This window comes from Panthera onca, chromosome B3, assembly GCF_046562875.1.
Source record: "Panthera onca isolate mPanOnc1 chromosome B3, mPanOnc1 haplotype 2, whole genome shotgun sequence".
In the NCBI taxonomy this organism is placed as follows: Eukaryota; Metazoa; Chordata; class Mammalia; order Carnivora; family Felidae; genus Panthera; species Panthera onca.
In genome coordinates, this window is record NC_138344.1 from 81,585,992 (window position 1) to 81,607,400 (window position 21,409).

At 33.1% G+C, this 21,409-nt stretch overlaps 1 protein-coding gene across 3 annotated transcripts in view; it reads left to right on the plus strand.

Annotated features, from left to right (window-relative positions):
* The window catches only part of ARHGAP5 (Rho GTPase activating protein 5), a 79,312-nt gene extending 58,779 nt beyond the window's left edge, over positions 1-20,533 (plus strand). For all 3 annotated transcript variants that reach the window (XM_060619468.3, XM_060619467.3, XM_060619470.3), the window contains exons 4-7: positions 7,416-7,493; positions 10,184-10,315; positions 11,037-11,142; positions 15,450-20,533. In XM_060619468.3, coding sequence (XP_060475451.1) covers positions 7,416-7,493; positions 10,184-10,315; positions 11,037-11,142; positions 15,450-15,777 — 644 coding nt within the window. In that variant the 3' untranslated portion in view covers positions 15,778-20,533. The remainder of the gene's footprint in view (positions 1-7,415; positions 7,494-10,183; positions 10,316-11,036; positions 11,143-15,449) is intronic.
* The last annotated feature ends 876 nt before the right edge of the window (positions 20,534-21,409 follow it).

The following is a 21,409-nucleotide window of genomic DNA, read 5'->3' on the forward strand; positions in this document are numbered from 1 at the left end:
TTTAGCATTACCAGATAATCAAATTATTTAATTTTTTAAAATAACCAGGGGCACCTGGGTGGCTCAGTCGGTTAAGCGTCCAACTTCAGCTCAGGTCACTATCTCACAGTTTGTGAGTTCGAGCCCTGCATTGGGCTCTGTGCTGACAGCTCAGAGCCTGGAGCCTGCTTCAGGTTCTGTCTCCCTCTCTCTCGGCCCCTCCCCCACTCACACTCTGTCTCTCTCATCTTCAAAAATAAATAAATAAAATAACTGATTAATGTAGAATATGTGTTGTTTTGTCTAAATGTATATTGCATTGTGCAGTTTTCTTGAAATATGAGTTTGCCTTAATACTACTTTTGACCCATCTACCTCCCTCTGTGGTTTTTACATTTCTATCAAGCAATAAGAATACATTTTTTATTGTGTAGCATCTAGCTTGAATAAGCTTATATCCTACCAATTCTTCATTTTTTTCCCCACAGGAGCTTTTTAGGGTGGGTTGGTTTTTTTTTGTTTTTTTTTTAGGTAAAAATCATATAACCTGTAACTTAACCATTTGAGAAGAGTACAATTCAGTAGCATTTAGTACATCCACAGTGTTGTGTAACCATTCACCTCTAATTAGTTCTAAAATATTTCATCACTCTAAAGGAAATCCTGTACCCATTAAGTATGCAGTTATTCCTCATATTCCACGTTTTGTTCATCCATTCATGGCTCTTTGGGTTACTTCTGTTTTGTGTCTCTTGTGAATAGTATTTTTATGAAGATGTGTGTACAAGTATTTCTTTGAATACCTGTTTTGAGTTCTTTTAAAGTATATGCCTAGGAGTATGTCTAACTTTTTGAGGAATAGGCCGTACCATTTTATATTTCTGCCACCAGTGTATGAGAGTTTCCATTTCTCCACATCCTTACCAACTCTTGTTTTCCTTTTTTCTTTTTTAGTATAGCTGTAATTCCTTCATTCCTGTGTATGAAGTTACACCTCTTTGTGATTTTGGTTTACATATCCCTAATGGCTAATAATGTTGAGAATCTTTTCATGCGCTTGTTGGCCATTTGTATATCTTTGAAGATGTATCTTTTGCCAATTTTTACATTGGGTTGTCTTTCTGTTGTTTGGTTATGAGAGTTCTCTGTATATTCTGGGTATTAGGCCCTTATCATGCAAATGATTTGCAAATATGTTATCCCACTTTATAGGTTGTCTTTCTTCATAATGTTTTTGATGCAAGTTGTGAATTTGGTAAGTGTTTCTGATGAAGTTGTAAATTTTCATAAAATTTATTTTTATTTTGTTCCTGTTGTATTTTAAGATACATGTCTGCCCATTAACATAGATTTATATAATTCTTGTTTCATGCATTTTTTTTTAATCCTAGAGAAAAAGATGCTACAAATCAAAATTGCAATACTACTGGTTTATAAAAAAATTATCTGTAACTACTTTTATTTTAGTTATTTTTTTTTGGTGTGACTTCAGGTTAGTGTCTGATGGATTATTTCAGCTTGGAGGACTCTAGCATTTCTTGATAAACTTTGTCAACTTCTGTTTACCTAAAAATGTCTTAATTTTTTTCTTCATTTTTGTTTTGCCAGAATTCTTGGTTGATAGTTACTTTCAGGACTTTATATCATCTTATTGCCTTCTGGCCTCTGGTTTCTGAAGAGAAATAAGCGTTAATCTTAATGTGGATTCCTAGGATATGGTTAAGTTTCTCTTGTTTTTTTAGTGTACCTCTTTTTGAGTTCATCCTGCTTGCAATTTGTTGACATTCTTGGATGTATACATTTGTGGGTTGTTGGTTTTTTTTTTTTTTTCCATATTTAGTTTTAGCCATTATTGCTTTAAATATTTTCCTTTCCTTTTAGGAAAGCCCTTGCACATGTGTTGGTAAATTTGATGGTGTCCAGAAATGTCTCTGTTCATTTTTCTTCATTCTTTTCTCTTTTTGCTCCCAGACTCGATAATTTCAGTTAACCAGTCTTTAAGTTCACTGGTTATTTCTTCTGCTTGCTAAAATCTGCTCTTAAACCTTGCCAGTGAAGTTTTCATTTTTGTTACTCTACTTTCCAGTTCCAGAATCTCTTTAGTTCTTACTCTAATTTCTTTGTATTTATTGATACTCACTTTATTGTCATCCCTCTGGTTCCTTTCACTTCTTTGTTCATGCATTTTTTTTAAAGAGTTGATTTAAAGTCTTTGTGTAGTACAAAGACTGGGTTTCCTCACAGACAGTTTCTGTTCATTTCTTTTTGTTCCTTGAGCATACCATATTGTTTCTGAGCATACCAGTTTTGTTTCTTTCTATGCCTTTTAATATGTTGTTGACAATAAGGGGTTTTGAATTTTGTGTTATCTCTGGATATCAGATTCCCCTACCTTACCAGGGTTTTTGTTGCTGTTTATTGGCTATGTTTGCTTGTTTGGAGACTTTCCTAAACTACTATTTTAAAGTCTGTATTCTTTGTCATTTGTGGCCACTGAAGTCTGTAATCCATTAGCTTAGTGGTTAGCTAGTGTTTTGACAGTTTGTTTAAATGCCTGAAGTCATTGGGAAAAAAATTCTTTCCAAGTCTTTGCACATTGTGTTCGCTTACTCTTTTAACACTTACCCAGGCCATTTATTACTCTGCTTGAGCCTTCACTTCCAGCTTGAGCAGAGCTTGTGGTTAGCCAGAGGTGAAAGTTTCTGATCTTTTCAGGCATTTTCTGAGGATGTATCCGGCTTTCAGCATGCATGTGGGCTTCTTGATTCCCCCCATATATGTAGACGCTTTTAAACTCCGTAATCCCCCACTGTCTCCTTTCGCCAACATCTTCCATGATAGGCTTTCCCTCCCATTGCTGATCCTGTTGTTCCTGTCTCCACATTGCTGCAGCCAGTACTTCTGCCTTTACATGCCAGTGAAGCCACCTCAGCCCTGGGAACACTTCAAGTTGAGTGAAACATGTAAAAAGCCCTTGTGTTGTTCCATCTAGGAGACTGGTCAAAACCCGTCACCATGGTTCCTTAAGAATAAGATCTGTATTGCTTCCTCTGGCACTTGTAACATTTGCCCAGAGTGCAGGCTGCCATCATCATGGTTGTTGCTAATCTGAAGTATAAGGGTATGGTGGGTGGATAATTAAAAGCTGCTTTCTTCACCAAGCCTTCTAATGGTTGTGATTTTCTTTTTTTTTTTTTTTTTTTTTTTACTAGATTTCATCCTTCTGCAAAAATTGATACACTTTTTGACAGCTCATTAGTTGCTTTTTTGAGGGAAACAAGCCCTGAAATTCCCATTTCCATCTCGTTACTGATGCCATTTCCACATGGATGCATTTGTCTAATTTATGTGTTATTTAGACATTTTACTTTTTCTCTTACACACTGTAATCTATTTTGTGACTTAGTATTATTTCATCCTGAAGGTACAGAAACAGGCTTTGAAACTCTTATTTCATTTTCTTCATTAGCAGCTCAGATAGAGCTTGGACCATTTTAGAACTTCAGATACCAATAAGTTTGTACAGCACAAGGGTTACTTTTCTTTTAATAAAAGAAAAAAAAGAGGATTTGGTTTAAAGTTATTTTCAATTTTTAAATTTTTATATTTAGTTTCAGAATATTGGAATATATTTCTAATGCCTTTATTTATTGCTTGGAGACCCATGATAGATACCTTGGGTGATTTTAAGTCCAAGTAAAACTTTGATAATTCACGTCTTGATAATTGAGTTGGGGGTGTTTTTTCATTTTTTTTTTTTTTTTTTTTTTTTACATCATTTACTTATTAGTAAATGGAAGGCAAGATTTTTAGTGTAGATGATTAAGTACCTTAAAATTTTCACTTAACAAGTAATACTAAATGCTTATCTCTGTCAGGAATTGTCAACCTCAGTTAATGACATTTGGAGCTATTTAATCCTTCATGAGAGGAGCAGTCCAGGATATAATTTAATTTAGGTGTATTGCATTTAGTGATCATGTCTTTTTCAACCCATTTATTTATTTAATTTTTTAGATGTTTTTATTTATTTTTGAGAGAGAGAACACATGAGCACGAGTGGGGGAGGTACAGAGAGGAAGACGCAGAATCTGAAGCAGCTCCAGGCTCTGAGCTGTCAGCACAGAGTCCAATGTGGAGCTTGAACTCGTGAATGGTACGTTCATGACCTGGGCCTAAGTCGGAGGCTTAATTGACTGAGCCACCCAGGCTACCCTTTTTCAGCTCCTTTAATTAAAAAGAATTTTTGAGATTATCTTCAGACTTTTAGCCACTAGTTTTAGACTTTATTGATTTTTTTAAATCTAATTTCTCCTGTGTTTATTGGTTGACATTTCAGTATATAAATGAACTACTCGTCTCAATTTGAATATCATGTTTCCTCATTATTAGATTTGAATTATGCATTTTTGTTAGAAATACCATCAAGGTTGTTGTATCTTTTTAAGTATGTCATACCTGTTGAGACAGTGTATCAGTTTGTCCCAATAATTTTGATTATTTGTTGGTGTCTGCCATATTTCTTCATTGAAGTTAAAACTTTAATTTAGTAACTTTTTATTTATTTATATTGGTATGAGTTCATGTGTTCTTGTATTCAATGAGTTATAATGCATTAATGTTACTCAGATCATCCTAGCTTAGACTCCTTCATGGATTCTATGTCCTTTGAAGATACGTCTCTATAATTTTTTAAGTACTTCCTCAACTTTCTGGCACAAGATGTACCAGGCATGGCTTATACTTTCCCTGATTCATCCTTGGAATCCACCTTTTCTCCAAATTGCTCTGGTTTGTTTTGGTAGAGAATGGTATTTAGAAACCAATATTGGGGCTACTTCTGGACCATCTCAGCAAAAAAAGCTAAGAAAGCTAAGAAATGTATGTATGTATGTATCTATACTTATTTCTCTAGCAGTTTGTTAAAAACCATGAATTTATGTTGTTACCTTCAATTTTAATCTAATACCATACAGTACATTTAATTCTAGTTCCCCTTTTGTTATTAATTCCCTTCTTGAACAGTGAGAATCCATGCTCCTTTTATTCTTTACATATTTACTCATTTGCTCAAGTCTGAAATATGCAAAAAGTATACATACTACTCTAGATTTGAAACCTGCTAAGTAGAGTTCAATAATTTATCACAATTTTTCAAAATTTTTTAAGGGCCAATTACATAGAGTGAAGTTCACCAAACTTAAGGGTACACTTAGATTCACTTGTGACAAATTCATTCCCCTGTTTAATGCACATACCTGTCAAGCAAGATACAGAACATTTTCACTACCCTTTATGTCTCTTTCCAATTGCTTTTCCAAACCACCCAAGGTAACTCGTCTAACTTCCCCCAGCCCCCACTTATAGATAAGTATTGCCTTTTTTAGAACTTGATATAAATGGAATCACATAAATAAATTCTTTTGTGTCTGGTTTCTTTCACTAATCACAGGTGAATTCATGTTGGCTATGTCAGTAAAACCTTGTAACATTTAAATAACATTAGGGGCGCCTGGGGTGGCACAGTCGGTTTTAAGTGTCTGACTTTGGCTCAGGTCATGATTTAACAGTTCCGGAGTTTGAGCTCCATGTCACCCGCTGTGCCAACAGCTTGGAGCCTGCTTCTGATTCTTTGTCTCCCTCTCTCTGCCCCTCCCTTGCTCACCCTCTGTCTCTTTATCAAAAATAAATAATAAACATTAAAAAATTTTTTAATATAGCAACATTAGCCCATGAAACTTTGTCAGATTGGATTTTTGTTTCCTTTTATATGTTCATGAATTTCTGAATATTAACATTTTCCTCCTAGCATGAGATATACTTCATTCTTCTTTCATATTGTTATGTATTCTTTGTAAAGACTAAAATAATTCTAATAACTAGGTAAGAAATTAGAAGGAATTAAAAATACATTGTCCCATGGAAGCTGTGACATTGGTCAAGGAATAAGTTTGAGATAGTCTACTTTTTCATTGATTTGGTTTGTTTTTATTTTTTTGTAACTCCTGTGATCAGAAGAGTATAATGCCTTACGAAATTGAGTCTCTTTTAGAAGTGCTTTAAGAAACTTCCTGTTGAGCACAGACAATAGGTATAGACTTTTGGCCAGTGACATAAATGTTAGGTCTTTTGTTATTGTCCATAATTCCCTGAGGCCTTTCTTTTTTCATTCTTTTTTCCCCCCTCCTTTTCCAGTATAAATTTCTTTATGTTGTTCAGTCTCTGTAATTTCTATTGATTTATTTTCAAGGTCACTCGTTCACTGCTCTGTCGTCTCCATTCTATTTCTTTTCCTTAGTTCTAAAGTTTCTAGGTCTTACTATATTTCTGATTTTTTATGAAACTTTCAATTTTTTTCAAGTGTGTTTATAATTGTTCATTGAAATATTTTATGATAGCTGCTTTAAAATCCTTGTCAGATAATTCCACAGCTGGCACCTTTGTATTGGTATCTGTTAATTATCTTTTCTCCTTCATGTTGGAGATTTTCTTGGTTTGTGGTATGATGAATAGTTTTAGCTTTATTATTGTATCCGGGTCATTTTGGATATTATGCTATGAGACTTTGGATCTTCTATTTTAGTGAACCTCTTCTGACTGCACCAGCAGTTGGGGATGAAAGCCCTGATGCCCTATTTGGTCTCCATGGGCCTCTACTGACACTACCATGGTGGGGAGGGTAATTTCCCTCTTACCTCTAGATTCTGGTCTCTATTCACCCCTATTGACACCCCAGGAAGAGGAAGGGGGGGTATATGCCATTTTTACCGCTGGGTAGAAGAAGTGGAATTCTGATCTCCCTACTGGGTTACCACTTGTGTGTGAGGAGTGGGTTTCATGGTCTTCGGCTGGAGGAAGGCAGTTCTAATAAAAAAAAATGTTTTGTTTTTGCTTTCTAAGGCTACACCTTTCACAGTCCTTCCACTTGAGAGAGCAAGCTTTTCTTGTGGTTGGTTTTCTGTTATTTTTTCTTTCTCTTTTTTTGCCTGTGCTATGTGATATTTCTGGGTTGAAGCTTCTCTGTTGTCCAGTCCAGTATATATGAGGCAAAAAGAAATCCCAGAGAACTCACTATCATTTTGTTCTGCAAATTCCAGTGTCATTAGACAGTCTATCTTCTCTCCACCATTCAGAATCTTGATGTTTGCTTTTTATATATTGTGCTTGGGAATTTTAGCTATACTTAGTGGAAGAAATAGGAAGAAACATGTTTTTTCATTTTGCATGGAACTGGATGTCCTAAATGATTTAAGAGAAAAAGTGGTCCATTAAGAATTTCAAAACAAATGCCCCAAAATTTTTAATTCTTAATAGTATTTTACCACCATATTTTTCTTCTAAGTTACTAAGATGTGTTTAAGGTTGAGTGTATTCTGTTGTATATATGTATGTATGTATGTATGTATAAAACCTTATATATTTCTTTATTCTTATAGGATTATGTACTGAAGGACTCTACCGTGTTAGTGGGAACAAAACTGATCAAGACAATATTCAAAAGCAGTTTGATCAAGGTGAGGTATATAAAAAATACAATCATTTTTAAATTATTTTCCTTACTGAAATTTCATGGTGGGAAGACTGATTTTTATAAGGAAGTGGGATTTTGGGGAGGAAAGAGTCTTGAAGCAGGATTTTAAATGTGTGATAGAATATTTACCACAGTCAAGAATAGGAGAGCTATAAATCCGTTACCAGAATTAGAAAAGCAATCAATTGACTTATGACAAATCAGCATCTTTCTAAGTCAGAAATAATACTTAATTAAAGGTGCAGTTTAATTTTTTTTCCATGCTTTAGGGCCAGCTAACCATTAGGAATTAAAAAAAACATCAAAGTTTTAAATGTAAAAAAACTATAAGCACTATGGAGAAAAATGAGTGAATATTTTATAATCTTGGAGTAGCAAGGCCTAAACTTGATATGAAACGTAGAAATCCTAAACAGGATGATAACCTGGACTGCTATCTCTGTGTGAGATAGTGGATAAAACGTGAACAAAACCGGGAGACAAACTATAAACTTGAGGGAGGTGTGGAATAATCTTGGATGGAATAAGCAGTTCACATCAGAAGAAAGAGACCAAAGAGTATATGAAAATATGCTCTGTCTCTATGATTTGTAGTACAAACACTAAAATAAAAAGAATTGATTTTGATTTATTATCAGAGTGAAAAGATTGTTGATAGAGTGTAGATAAGCAGGTATGTTGTACACTGTTGGTTGTGGATACCTTTTGAGAGGTAGTTCATGTATAACTATTAAAATTCAGATACTTTGCTCCAGAAATTCCACTTATAAATATTTATGTTACAGAAGTCTTTGTATAAGCTTACCAAGATATACTTGAAAGAGCATTGATAGCAGTGTCGTCTCAAATTTTTTTAAAAAGAGGAGGGGACCTATCCACGTTCTTTATAAGTGGAATACTAGGTTCCTGTGTAAAATAGTGTAGATTTATGTGTGTTAAAATGGTAAAATGTCAGTTATTGAGTGGTATGAAAGCTTTGGAAGTATTTTCTATATATAGGACTTCATTTTAAATTTGTGTGATTTCACTTACAGTAATTAAGGAATAGGTTATAGTCAATACTGTGGCCTCTTGAATTATACTTCATGGTTTTGTTTTCTCGTTCTGTCACTTACTGTGCCTAGGGCAATTAATTTTTCTAAACCCTAACTTTTTCATATCTAGACTAGGAGTGATAAGAGGAACTGGGATGAATAATGAGATAATGAAGAGTTTTCTGTGCCACACACCATATCAAATATTCATCGGATAGCTCTTGTTATAGAAAATGTAGCCTAAGAAAATAAGCTTTAGTATATAATAGTGTTTATCATAGCATCTTTAATGTTTTTAAATAAAATCTAAATGTTCAGTAATAAAATATTATGTAAATTGTTAAATCTTGGGGAATATTTTGTGGTCATTATAACCATTTAGGGCAAAAGGTTATTAATGGGTTAAGGATGTGTGAATTCTTAGTACTATTCTTGCAAATTTTCAATTATGTTACAATTAAATGTTACTTGGTACACACAGAAAATGTTTTAAACATTTGCTTGTGAAATTTTAATCATCTTAGATAATGCCTTAAAAACAAAATCCAGTATAAAAATGTATTTATGATTTTTCTAGTTTTTTTTTTAATGAATAAAAAGGGATGAAAGGAAACATGCCCGAATAAATAAAATGTAAATAGTGATTGTTTCTAGGTGATGGGGGTAATTTTTTTCTTGTTGTTGATCTGTGTTTTTACATTTTCTGTCATAAATATCAAAATTTGATATCATAAATACCAAAATTAAAAAAGGAAAAAATAATTCTTTTAATAGCAGATTAACCTTGTGATACACCTTTAGTATATTCTATTCTTGTTTTTTAAGTCAGAACTTCACTGAAAAGGGTTGAAATGAAACTATTCCATACAAAAAAATCAAGTGTAAGCTAGAAGGTGTAAACTCACTTGATTTCAGCAAGTATAAGTAGAAGGTTTAAACTAAAATTTATATGCTTAATTCCTATCTTTTGTCTTTCTGTTTTTTTATGGCTTTTTTTAAAGTTTGTTTTGAAAGAGAGAGAGTGGGGAAGGGGCAGAGAGAAAGGGAATCTGGTAACCCAATTGACTGAGCCACCTAGGTGCCCCTGTAAAATAGCTTATGTAAACAAAATATTTTAAAAGGTAGGTATTAGTGAATGCTAATGCTCTATAACATACTAATAAGCCTAACAGCCTTTTACATTTGCTGTAATAGAAGATGCTTCCTGCTTGGTTCTCTCTTCCCTTATGTAGGCAAACTTATTAAAACAGGAGGGGCTCCTGAGCATCTCAGTTGGTTGAACATCTGACTCTTGATTTTGGTTCAGGTCATGTCACAGTTCATGAGATGGAGCCCTCATCAGGCTCTGCACTACTAGTGCAGAGCCTGTTTGGGATTCTCTTTCCCACTTCTTTCTCTCTCTCTCTCTCTCTGCCCCTGCCCCATGTGCTCTCTCTCTGTCTCTCTCTAAAAAATAAATAAACTTAAAAAAAAAAAAAAAAAAACATTTGGGGAGGGGTGAATCAGCCTGTAAAGAAACACGGCTGAGGAGAAGACTCTAATACATTTGGATCTATAAGTACCTATATTTAGCTTACCTCTCTTATAATTAATTAAAATTTTATTATATAAATTACAAATTTAAATTTTTGTCTTGTAGATCATAATATCAGTCTCGTATCAATGGAAGTAACAGTAAATGCTGTAGCTGGAGCTCTTAAAGCTTTCTTTGCAGATCTGCCAGACCCGTTAATTCCATATTCTCTTCATCCAGAGCTATTGGAAGCAGCAAGTAAGTTGTAAGCCTCCTTTTTTGGAGAGAGATGATGATGGTGGGTTTAATGTACTGATTGCTTTGTGTTAAAATCATCCATGCACTAGAATGTGTAGCTAATAAAAATTCAGCTTATAAGACTCTTTCTTAAAGGTTATTTTCCTGCAAGTAAACAAAATCAGAATCCGGGGGAGTGATCCCCAGAAATATTTAGTTGTAGCTGGTCTCTCAGGTGACTCAGTGCTTCTAGCAATTTGAAGATCATTGTACTAGAAATTTGTGATTTGTATTTTTATTTCAGACTTAGAGGCTGTGTAAGAAAATTAAATGAACTCTTCATGTGAATGTATTTCTAACATATTTCAGTAAAATATTAACCTGTGTATGGTGTGTACACATGTGTATTTAAGTTTTTTAAAGTCAAATTAACTTTGGCCTCATATCTTAAGTCATTTTTTGCAAAAGTAAGGTAGGAAAGTAGGTGCTTATTCAGTATAACCATTTCAAATTTTATCTCTGAGTCAATTTGACCTTGTGATTAGCTTTACATGCAAAAAGGCTATTGTAATAGATGATAATGTATTTAGCAGGTTTCTTAGAACATTTTGTTTTTGTTTACTTATTCTCATATGCTTCAAACAGATTCTTCATTGTCTTTTACAGTAAGCAAAGCAGGAAGCTTTATCAGATATTTTTAAATGTGTGTTTCAACAAATTCCTTCCTACTTTGATTTTACAGAAATCCCAGATAAAACAGAACGTCTTCATGCATTGAAAGAAATTGTTAAGAAATTTCATCCTGTAAACTATGATGTATTCAGATATGTAATAACACATCTAAACAGGTATTTTTATTTTTTGTTTATGCAGTTGCACTGTAAATTTTAAACTTCCAATTTTAAATTGGGTTAATAATAAGATAGAGAAAAGGAGGCAAACTAATTTTAAATATAGTTGAATTTTGGGTCTTCTCTGGATTTTTAAAATAGATTTTCACAACTTGTTTAAAGAAAGGTATATGATTGTGACTCTTTTAGTACATGTAATGATTATATAAATAGTATAGTAAGTATATTATATAAGTAGTAAGAATATTGCTATTATTCAACAGTTCTCTTCTATAGACTCTTAGAATTTTAGGTATGAAATGACTCTTAACCAAATGAACCTATTTGAAGTTGGAAAAATTGAGGTTTAAAGAGGGAAATTAGATACTCAGTGTCACATAATTAATAAGTGACACATCTTATGAGTAAGACCCCAAGTCTCTTAGAGGTTTCACTTAATTTTTGTATCACACTCTGTTGCTTTTGTATATCTTGCTTGTTTTGTTCGGGTATAGCCCACAAAGTGAAATTTTATCAGAAACTTAAATTCATATTACCGTCCATCCTGTTAACCTGAAATGCAGGACATTAATCCTGCACTAAAATCTTAAATATGTTAAACTTCAAGCGTATCCTTTTTTGTAAAGTGATAACTCTCTTCACAATACCATTTATTAAGTGAAAGGCAGTATTGTGTCATAGCTTAAAGCTCAGACTGTTGAGTCAGAGAGGCTCAGATGTGAAACATTTTTATTATGTGACCTTAGGCATATTACTTAACCTTGCTTAAGTCTTCATTTTCTCAACTATAAAAATGAGAAATATAACACCTCACAAAGTTGTTCTTAGGACTAAATAGAATTACTAGTATTTGTGCTAAGTTTTTCAAAAGTCTGCTCCTTATAATTTCTATTGACACTAATGAAGTTTTTTTTTTATTTTAACTTATAACATCAATGTTGAAACCCAAGTACATTTCAGTTTTGTATCTCTTAAATGTTTAAAGTTTTATTGTTGCAGTCAGTGTAGTATAAAATTATATTAAGGTTTCTAGTAACTATTCTCTGAAGTCTCCCTCCTTGAGAAAATACCAGCATACTAGTATTGTCATAAAATTAGTGGAGTATCATCTTTTGAAAATTATCATACAAATGGTTCTTGAAATGATAACAGATGTGTACATGGTACTGTTAGAGACCTTACCCAATATAGAGTGTAAAGATGGTTTGTGAACATATTATTGTTTGGCCAGATTAAAGTGCTGAAGTAAGAATTGGTGCTTTATTTAAAAAAAATTTTTGAGAGACAGAGTGTGAGCAGGGGAGGGGCAGAGAGAGAGAAAGACACAGAATCCAAAGCAGGTTCCAGGCTCCAAGCTGTCAGCACAGAACCTGATGTGGGGCTTGAACTCATGAACCCTGAGACCATGACCTGAGCCATAGTCAGACGCTTAACCAACTGAGACACCCAGGCACCCCAGAATTGTACTTTATTTAAAAGAATAGGGAAAAAAGACCAAGGGGAAAAGCATGGTCAGAGAAGCATAGTACTAGTCCACTAGCAATATTATTTTAGACAGTACCATGTTTGGCTTCAGTAATAGAACCATACAGCAGCAGAAGCATACATGATGTGTTGAGGAATGGCAGAGGACTTTGTGATTCCAGTAGAGAGAAGGATGAACAGAGTAAGAGGTAAGGTCAGAAAGGGAAGAGAGACAGTGTGAGATTATATAGGACAGTACTTCTCAGAGTGTAATATGTCTAACTTTAATCTTTAAAATGTTTTATTGACAAGGAAATTGCTTGTGAGTGTATGTCGCTAAGCACACTGTTGACTTCCAACTGACATTTGTGAGGAGATGAGGAATGAGACTTTCTTTTTTTTTAAATTTTTTTTTTTTTTCAACGTTTTTTATTTATTTTTGGGACAGAGAGAGACAGAGCATGAACGGGGGAGGGGCAGAGAGAGAGGGAGACACAGAATCGGAAACAGGCTCCAGGCTCCGAGCCATCAGCCCAGAGCCTGACGCGGGGCTCGAACTCACGGACGGCGAGATCGTGACCTGGCTGAAGTCGGACGCTTAACCGACTGCGCCACCCAGGCGCCCCAGGAATGAGACTTTCTTAATGAAAATAGCATTGCATGCCTGTCACTCTGAGTGGTAGGGGGACCACTGGAGAGTAAAGCAGAGAAATAATATCATCAGACTTAAATTTTAAAAGGATTGGTCAACCAGACTGTAATGGGAACTCTGTGTGCCAAGTATTCTGAAGAGTGCTAGGGACATAGAAAGTGAACAAAGCAGTCACTCATTAAGTTCTAGTATAAGAAATGAACGATAAATAAATATATAATAGATCATTGGCAAATTGCAGAAATGAATCCATGGAGTTACTCTTTTGTTATATTCTCTTTCAGCCTCCATATTCAGTGAGTTCCTGTGTTGAATCACTTTTTTCTCCTCTAATTATTTTTCCTGTTTGTTCCTGTGCCACTGCTTTAGTTTAGCCATTATCATTTCTCATTTAGGTAACTCTAGTTTCATTGTAATTAAGCTCTCTTCATGCCAGTTTTCCTCTTGATCCTCCTGTGATCCTGATCTAAGAATGATCTTTCTATAAAGATGTTTTTTAATTGAATAACATCTTATATCCTAAAGAAAAAAATGTTCAACATTAAGTGGTCTAGTTCTGACTTACTCAGTTACGCCTTCTTTCCATTTCCTCTAAGCACACAACACAGCAAGTAGCTGGATTAATAGCATTTAATCAGAGGTATCAATTTGTGCCTGTCATTACATCTTAATATGACTGCCTCAGTTCTCAAAATGTAGTCCTCAAACCAGCAGTAGCAGCATCACCCCAGAACTTGTTAGGAATGCAAATTATCAGATCCCACCCCAGACATAACTATCAGTCTCTGTTTTAACAAGCCCTCTAGGAGGTTCTGATACACACTGAAGTTGAGAACCACTGTTTTGACTGAATTACCTTCCCTTCCTACCATTTTACCAATTGCCCATCACTCTTAACTCAAACATCAGACATTACCTCTTCAAGGAAGCCTTTCCTAGGCACCCTCATCTCTTACTTGGTACCTTTCTTTTGTAGTTTTTGACTGAGCAAATAGACCTGATGCCCATGCTGTAATGTCTTTCAACTTTACAGGTGTTTTTGTTTTTTGCCTTTCGTTTTTTGTTCGGTTTTCTTTTTTCAGAATCTACACTTGTCTACTGCATAGAAACAACTGAATGGACCCACTATAGTTAGTCAGCTTTATTCTGAATATTCTAATTTTCTCTCTTAACATATAGTAATAACTTTTACCATAGAACACATATTTTTAGGGCATATTACTTTACCTCAGATGAACAATTCCTGTGGTTGGGGGAAGGGGTTTCTTTGGTTTATATTTAAAATATTTTGATGTGCAAATTTAATTACGAGATTTTCCCACTACCTTCCATCCTGGATAATTTCTTTATGTGTGGAAGAAGAGCATCAGATAGAAATACTAAGATTCTTCCCCAATTTAATAATTTTGATTTATAATTTAAGATTTTTCTCTTAGGTTTCTTATTACAATGGTAGAAGTGCTTGCTCACATATTTAAAGAGCTATATGTAAATCTGTTAATACAATGTATAATCATTTATAAATTCTTAAATTCTTAATTAAGTGATAAATTCTTATTAAAATTCTAACTAAGAATTTTAAGGTGGAATGTGTTTCTGTGAACTGTTGTCTTTCAAATTAAATTTGTAGCAAGGTACAATATATTTAATGATGGAAAAGATTCTTTTTTGCAATATTAGAAACTAAGTTTTTTGAAAGTTGAAAAAGTCTGTTGGTTGGAGGATATGATAGAGTAATTTTTCTAAAGTTTGATTTTTCCAAGGATCAGCGAGCTGACAATACCACGGTTTGTCTTTTCATCTCTCATAATAGTCAAGGAATTTGGATATGCAGTTAGAATTTTCGGTCTCTGTTGCCAGAAACTCATTAAAGTTTGTCACGTGTCCTCCTTACTCTGAGAAAAAGGTTTTTTTTCCACACACATTAAGGAGGTTTCTATACATAAATTATAAAACCCCTGGTACCACGTTTTTTTAAAGACTATCTTTGATTTTTCACAAGGAATGGATTTGCTGTCTCCTGTTACTAGAATGTAGTTGAAAATCTTAGAATGCACAAGAAGAAAGATGGTTTAAATGTGAAGTTAAGATAAAAAATTTTTAAAACTAAATCATCTGAGATCTCTGATACTTAAATTGCCATGAATTTTGATTGGTTTCTAATTGTTTTTTCCTATCATAATTTCAGGGTTAGTCAGCAAAACAAAATCAACCTAATGACAGCAGACAACTTATCCATCTGTTTTTGGCCAACCTTGATGAGACCCGATTTTGAAAATCGAGAGTTTCTGTCTACTACTAAGATCCATCAGTCTGTTGTTGAAACATTCATTCAGCAGTGTCAGTTTTTCTTTTATAATGGAGAAATTGTGGAAACTGTGAACACTGTGGCTCCTCCACCACCTTCAAACCCAGGACAGTTGGTGGAACCAATGGTACCGCTTCAGTTGCCACCACCTTTGCAACCTCAGCTGATTCAACCACAGTTACAGACAGATCCTCTTGGTATTATATAAGTACGAACTGATTGCAGACAGCCTGAATTTGGACAAAAAGCAAATCTAGGCATGCATGTTTCAGGGTTCAGTAGTATACTTGATTTTTCTTACAGGTAATTCACAGTCAAAATGATGAGACATTTTCTCTTTGAACTATATGGTATAATTCCTTAGTCATTTACATTACAAATCTAACATGTGATAAGCATGACTGGAGAGGTTTAATTTTTATAAACAAAAATAGCTATAAAATACAAAGCTGCTGTTGCATGCAACCTTATTGCAATCAGTATATCATTCCTGTGGCATTTTCTGTCACATTATATTGTGAATAAAATTTTTCTATAGAAATTAAATGATTTAAAAACTCACATATATGAAACATTTAATGCTTTTCAGCCTGCTTTATGGCTGATTTTGTTATTTGATGTGCTGATTTGGGCAACTTAATTTACATTTTAGCAGTCTGTGTAGATAACTAAAAGCCCAGTTAAGTATTTTATAATTTCAGGCTACTTATGCCATGCTTGGGATGTTGTTTGAAAGAAAGAAAAATACACTTATCATATTTCTGCACCTTCATCTTTACTTCTAAATAAACCTGTGGATGATTTGATGAGGGGTAAATGAACATATTTCTTGTACACGCATACCAAGGATATACTTGTGGCTAAAGTGAGTTGATAATATTGTGCAAAGGATAGTTGTCACCAACTCATTTCTTTATGGTCCATAATGAAATAAACATCTTGTATACTGTTAATTCTGTAAACAGATGCATGTTCAAAAGATCTATGATGGTCTTGTAATCTTAATCTAATATATTTTAGATATTTTAATTTTTTCCCTCTTGGGAAATACATTTAGTATAGTGTAGAAAATACTTCATGACATTTTCATATAAGGTTATATAACTTTTCGTACATAAACATGAAATTTGTTGTAGAAAATTCTTTAAACCAAACATTTTAATCTAGGACTTCAATTTAATCTGTTCCTTGAATCTATTTTTATGTGGCCCTTAAAAACATATCCAAAAATCCATTGCTAATATAGCAATAAAAATACTTTGGGTACTGACAGCCTCTTTGGAGTGTGTACATATAAAGTTGCAAACTTGTATTCATATTCTTTTCTGTGATATGTTGTACTAAAATCCAAAATGCTTTTGCACCATTTTTTAAAACAATTTTTTCTTTTGATGTTGGTACCAGATTTGCTGTAAATGATTGCTGCTTTGGGGGTTAAACATTTTGTTAGTAAAGATCCAACCAGAACACTAAATTACGGATAAAAATTTCAGAACTGGTGGCATAAATTTTTTTAGGCTTTATTCAAAATTTGTTTATTACCAAACCATGCCATTTTTTTCTGGAAAGGAAAAAAAAATGGTTTGTTTTTCCCTGTTAGGTTATCTTTTCCTGTAGGAAAGAGGAAATTCTTTGGTCCGTGTTGTAATCCTCATTCATAATACAATTTTAAGGTTGTCTTATGTGTATTATAGTAAATAGATGATTTTGAGATTGGAGGCTCCTAAGAGTTTGATTTGCTCCATTTTTCCCTAAAATAAATACCGTCTTTCCCAACTGTTATGTCCTAGGTATTGTACTTCTAATTTTAACTTCAGAATCAAGATGTCAACATCAACCAGGCTGCTGTTGAAGTACATGTATATTATAAATTATCTTATTTGTGTTATACTCTTACATGTTATTATCTTTTCTAAGAAAACAAAGTCCCTATTATTCCTATTGCAAAGCACACAGGAATTAAGAAAGTACAGTAATTTTTAAAAAGAAAAATCCGGTAAATGTAGTATTCTTAACTTGTTCTATATTACTTAATAACCTATTGTCTATATAGCTTTAATTTATAGCTGTCAGTTTAACATTGGCATGTCTGGCAAAGAAAATTAAACTTTAAGAGTTTTATAAACTGTTTCTAGGTTGCTAAAGAATTTATTTTTCTACTATATATGGTATAGACAAAGCTCAAAACTATGTACAGGAAAAAAGCCTGACTATTTCTTTTGGAAGTAGGCTGAAAAGAGAATTTTCAGAACTGTTCTTGTCTTCAGTTCATTTGGTCATGACTTTGCTATTGTAATATGTGAATCCCAGTTTATTTAAGCTATTCTCTTTTATACTTTGTTAATTTAACTTTCATGTACATTAAGTACCATTTTTGTTATTAAAACTAGCATTTATCATTTTCCACATTAACTACCTTACACCTTCCCCAAAACTTATCTCCACTTTTCTATGCATTCTATAATTGATTTGAAAAGCTTCGTAGTGGGTCATTTAAAATTCTACATTTGGTTCAATTAACCTATAGGTTTCAGTTAATTGAAAATTAAAGTACAGTTTAAAGCTCAGTCTGTTACACTGAATTGATTGCGTTTGTTTTTGCCAAGGGTTTAGATATGTTTTTAAATATTAGAAAAATAATTCTAAGGACAGAATAATATAATTAAACTTTGCTTTGGTAAGTTACTGGAAGGTCTCACTGTTTAGGGACATATTATATATGAGACTTAAAGGATGAAAAGGATATTAGATAGTCTCATAATTATGGGTAAACATTAAGGCATTATATTTTACAATTTTAAATAAAATTCCATCTACACACATGTTGCCATTGTTTCATTTAAGCTTCAGTGCTTGTAGTTACTACAATATTGTACTTAACAGTGGTTAGGTTAGCAATATAAAGATGCATAGTGGTACTCCTTTTCAAATTTTTAATAGATTTATTGGAAGTCAAATTTATTTCAACAGACACTAGGATATACAATTAATTTTAGAACAAAATTCCAGGCATAATGTATTTCCATTTGAAATGGTATTTGTTTAGTGCTTTTTCCCCCCAACATTGACGATGTAAATACTGTGTAGGTAACCACAATCTAACTTAGCCAAAAAGCAGCTTTTATTTTCCATACTGTGTGTAAATAATGTAGACCCTTTTTTTTTTTTTTTTTTAAGGTACTGGAATTTAATTTCTAATATCTCTTAGATATAAACAAAAGGGAACAATTGGAATAAGATTTAGGCCTTAGCTTCCATGGTGATTTTTAGTTTTTTATACAGTAATAATTGTGATGCTATTTGTCAACTGGATATAAATATATATATAATTTTAAAAAGTCAAAAGTGCTTTGTTTCTTTGTTTATAATTAATGTAATTTTGTGCTTCACCCACAGGATGCTGCAGTACATTAAATATCAGTGAAGCTTCTTCTGTATAAAGAATGCTCTGAATAAAACATTAAGAAGCTGTGTAATTTTAAGTTATAGTTGCCTCTAATTTTACCATTTCATTGGTAAAAGCTATTTTCTTTTTTGTGTAAAATAGGAAAATAAAAATAAATTTTTCAATATGATGAAAGTTTTAGTAGGGAGGTATATTACTAAGCTTTTATACTATACCACGAGAGGAGATCCAAAATTCATTTTGGATGTACGCATACTGGTGAAAATTTAGTTTTTAAATGTTCAGGAAAAGATTGATTGCACAGATTTCTGATTCCACTGTTACCTGGACCTGAATTTTGAGCTGTGGCTACATGTTCTTTTGAGCCACTGGAAATATTTTGAAGCCTATTTTAGTTTATTAGCAGAGCTGCTAACATTGAAAAATATACTTTTGTTTAGTCTTAATTGGTTTATGAATATTAAGCCAAACTTTATGGATGTATGTTCTAATATTCTGTGGATCTGATGAAGTCTGACTTTAATTTTTGTTTTTCTTGAAATTGATAATTTTAATTAATTACCTTAATTCTTAGGCTGAACAATTTCTGATTTGTTTCAACAGTTATGGGTTTTATTTACTTTTTTATTGTATTTGAATTCTTGACGTTCTCAGCAGCCTTTTCAGTTTCTCAAATGTCTGAAAATAAAATTTTCTAAGATTTAATAGGGGAAGGAACCACTCTTCAAAATGGATTTCTTATGGTAACATCGGTGTGTAGTTGAGAAAACTGTACAAGCATTAATATCTCATACCCAATATCCAATCATTAGATATCCAAGTACTGTGATCTCTTTACATTAGTTAAAATCTAATTAACAAACTTTGGGGATATTTACTATTAAGTTGAACCTTGTCATCATCCTATAAGCATGATTTCTGTCCCCAGCCCCAATATTAGTTTTATCTCTGTGGGTGTGGGAGCAGGTAGGTGGGGGGATCCACAGATGTCATATCAGTTAAATCTTAAAGTGTTTAATATTAGTATTTCATAGAAATTTTTCAGGCAATAGAAATGATTTTGGAAGGCTAATGGTAGTCAAAGTTTTAAGATTTCAATCATTACTGTTTAATATATAAAATTTATAAACCCTAAAATTAATACAGTGCTAGCAATTTTGGTTGTCATTTTACAAGTAGTGCTAAGATCTACAGTAAACACACTGAGTAGTTGTCACAGAATTTATAGTTTAGAAACACTTGTTTAATTCCCACAGTGCTGATTTTCTATTCAATTTTATTTGCCTCGTGTAAAAATTATGAACATTTTAATAATGGCTCTCCTGTTCTAAAAGTTTACCTCATTTTTAGTTAAGATTCTCTTAGTGTTGTGACCTATTTTTTCAAAATTATTTTGTATTATATTTTATTCCAATACAAGTGATGTGGGCTTTAACAATTGACCTGTTTACTCATTGCTTCACTAGTTCATACAAGTTAGTTGTAATTATGTGTCTCCACTCACCAGATCATTTTCTTGTGACCTTAATAAACTAAGTGTTTTGTCCTAATCATTTAATATGTTTTAGGTACTTGTAGTTCTTAAAAGATCTTACCATTTTAAACGTGGAGCTCTTATTTTCTTTCCCTTCTCTTCAGATTCTGGTATTTCATTTTATCTAAATAATTGTCTTTGTAGGGGTTAGTGAAGCCACTTTATATGTAATACCCTAAAATTACAAGTAAAATTAGAAGCAATCCACACTATCCCTTCTGTTATTATTTGTGTAGGACTTGAGTTATTTTAAATGTGTAGGTGAAAAGATTTTAAAAACAAAACAAAAACCGAAGCTATGAGAACAGAGCCATTCGATCCTCTGTTAAATTGATCTCTTAGAAATTTCATTTTCAGATTTTTCATTTTTGTTGGTGTTCAGACGTTTAGTTGCCAAATGTTTTTGGTTTATAGAGAGAAACCATTACCAGTGATGCATTTTTCAAATACAAACTAAAATGTATCCAATTCTTTAGTTTCAAAATGATGGTAGAGGGCTGCCTGGCTGGCTCAGTCTTTGGAGCCTGTGACTCTTAATCTCCCGAGTTGTGAGTTCGAGCCCCACGTTGGGTTGTAGAGATTATTTAATAAAATCTTTTTTTTTAAATGGCAGTTATAAGTTACTTAAAAATGTATTTAAATATTTTCATGTAGATTAAGGTGAGCAGACGTTTTCTGTGTAAGGGCAGATGGTAGATATCTTAGCAGGCCATATGATCTATGACACAATTCTGCTGTTGCAGTGCAAAAATAGCCATAACCAGTATAGAAATAAATGAACATGACTGTGTTACAGTAAAACTGTGTTTACAAAAAAGAAGCAGCAGACTAGAATTGGCTCACAGACCAGATGATCCCTGGCAAAGATGGTTAGTAAAGTTCAAGTTTCCAACTAGGTGG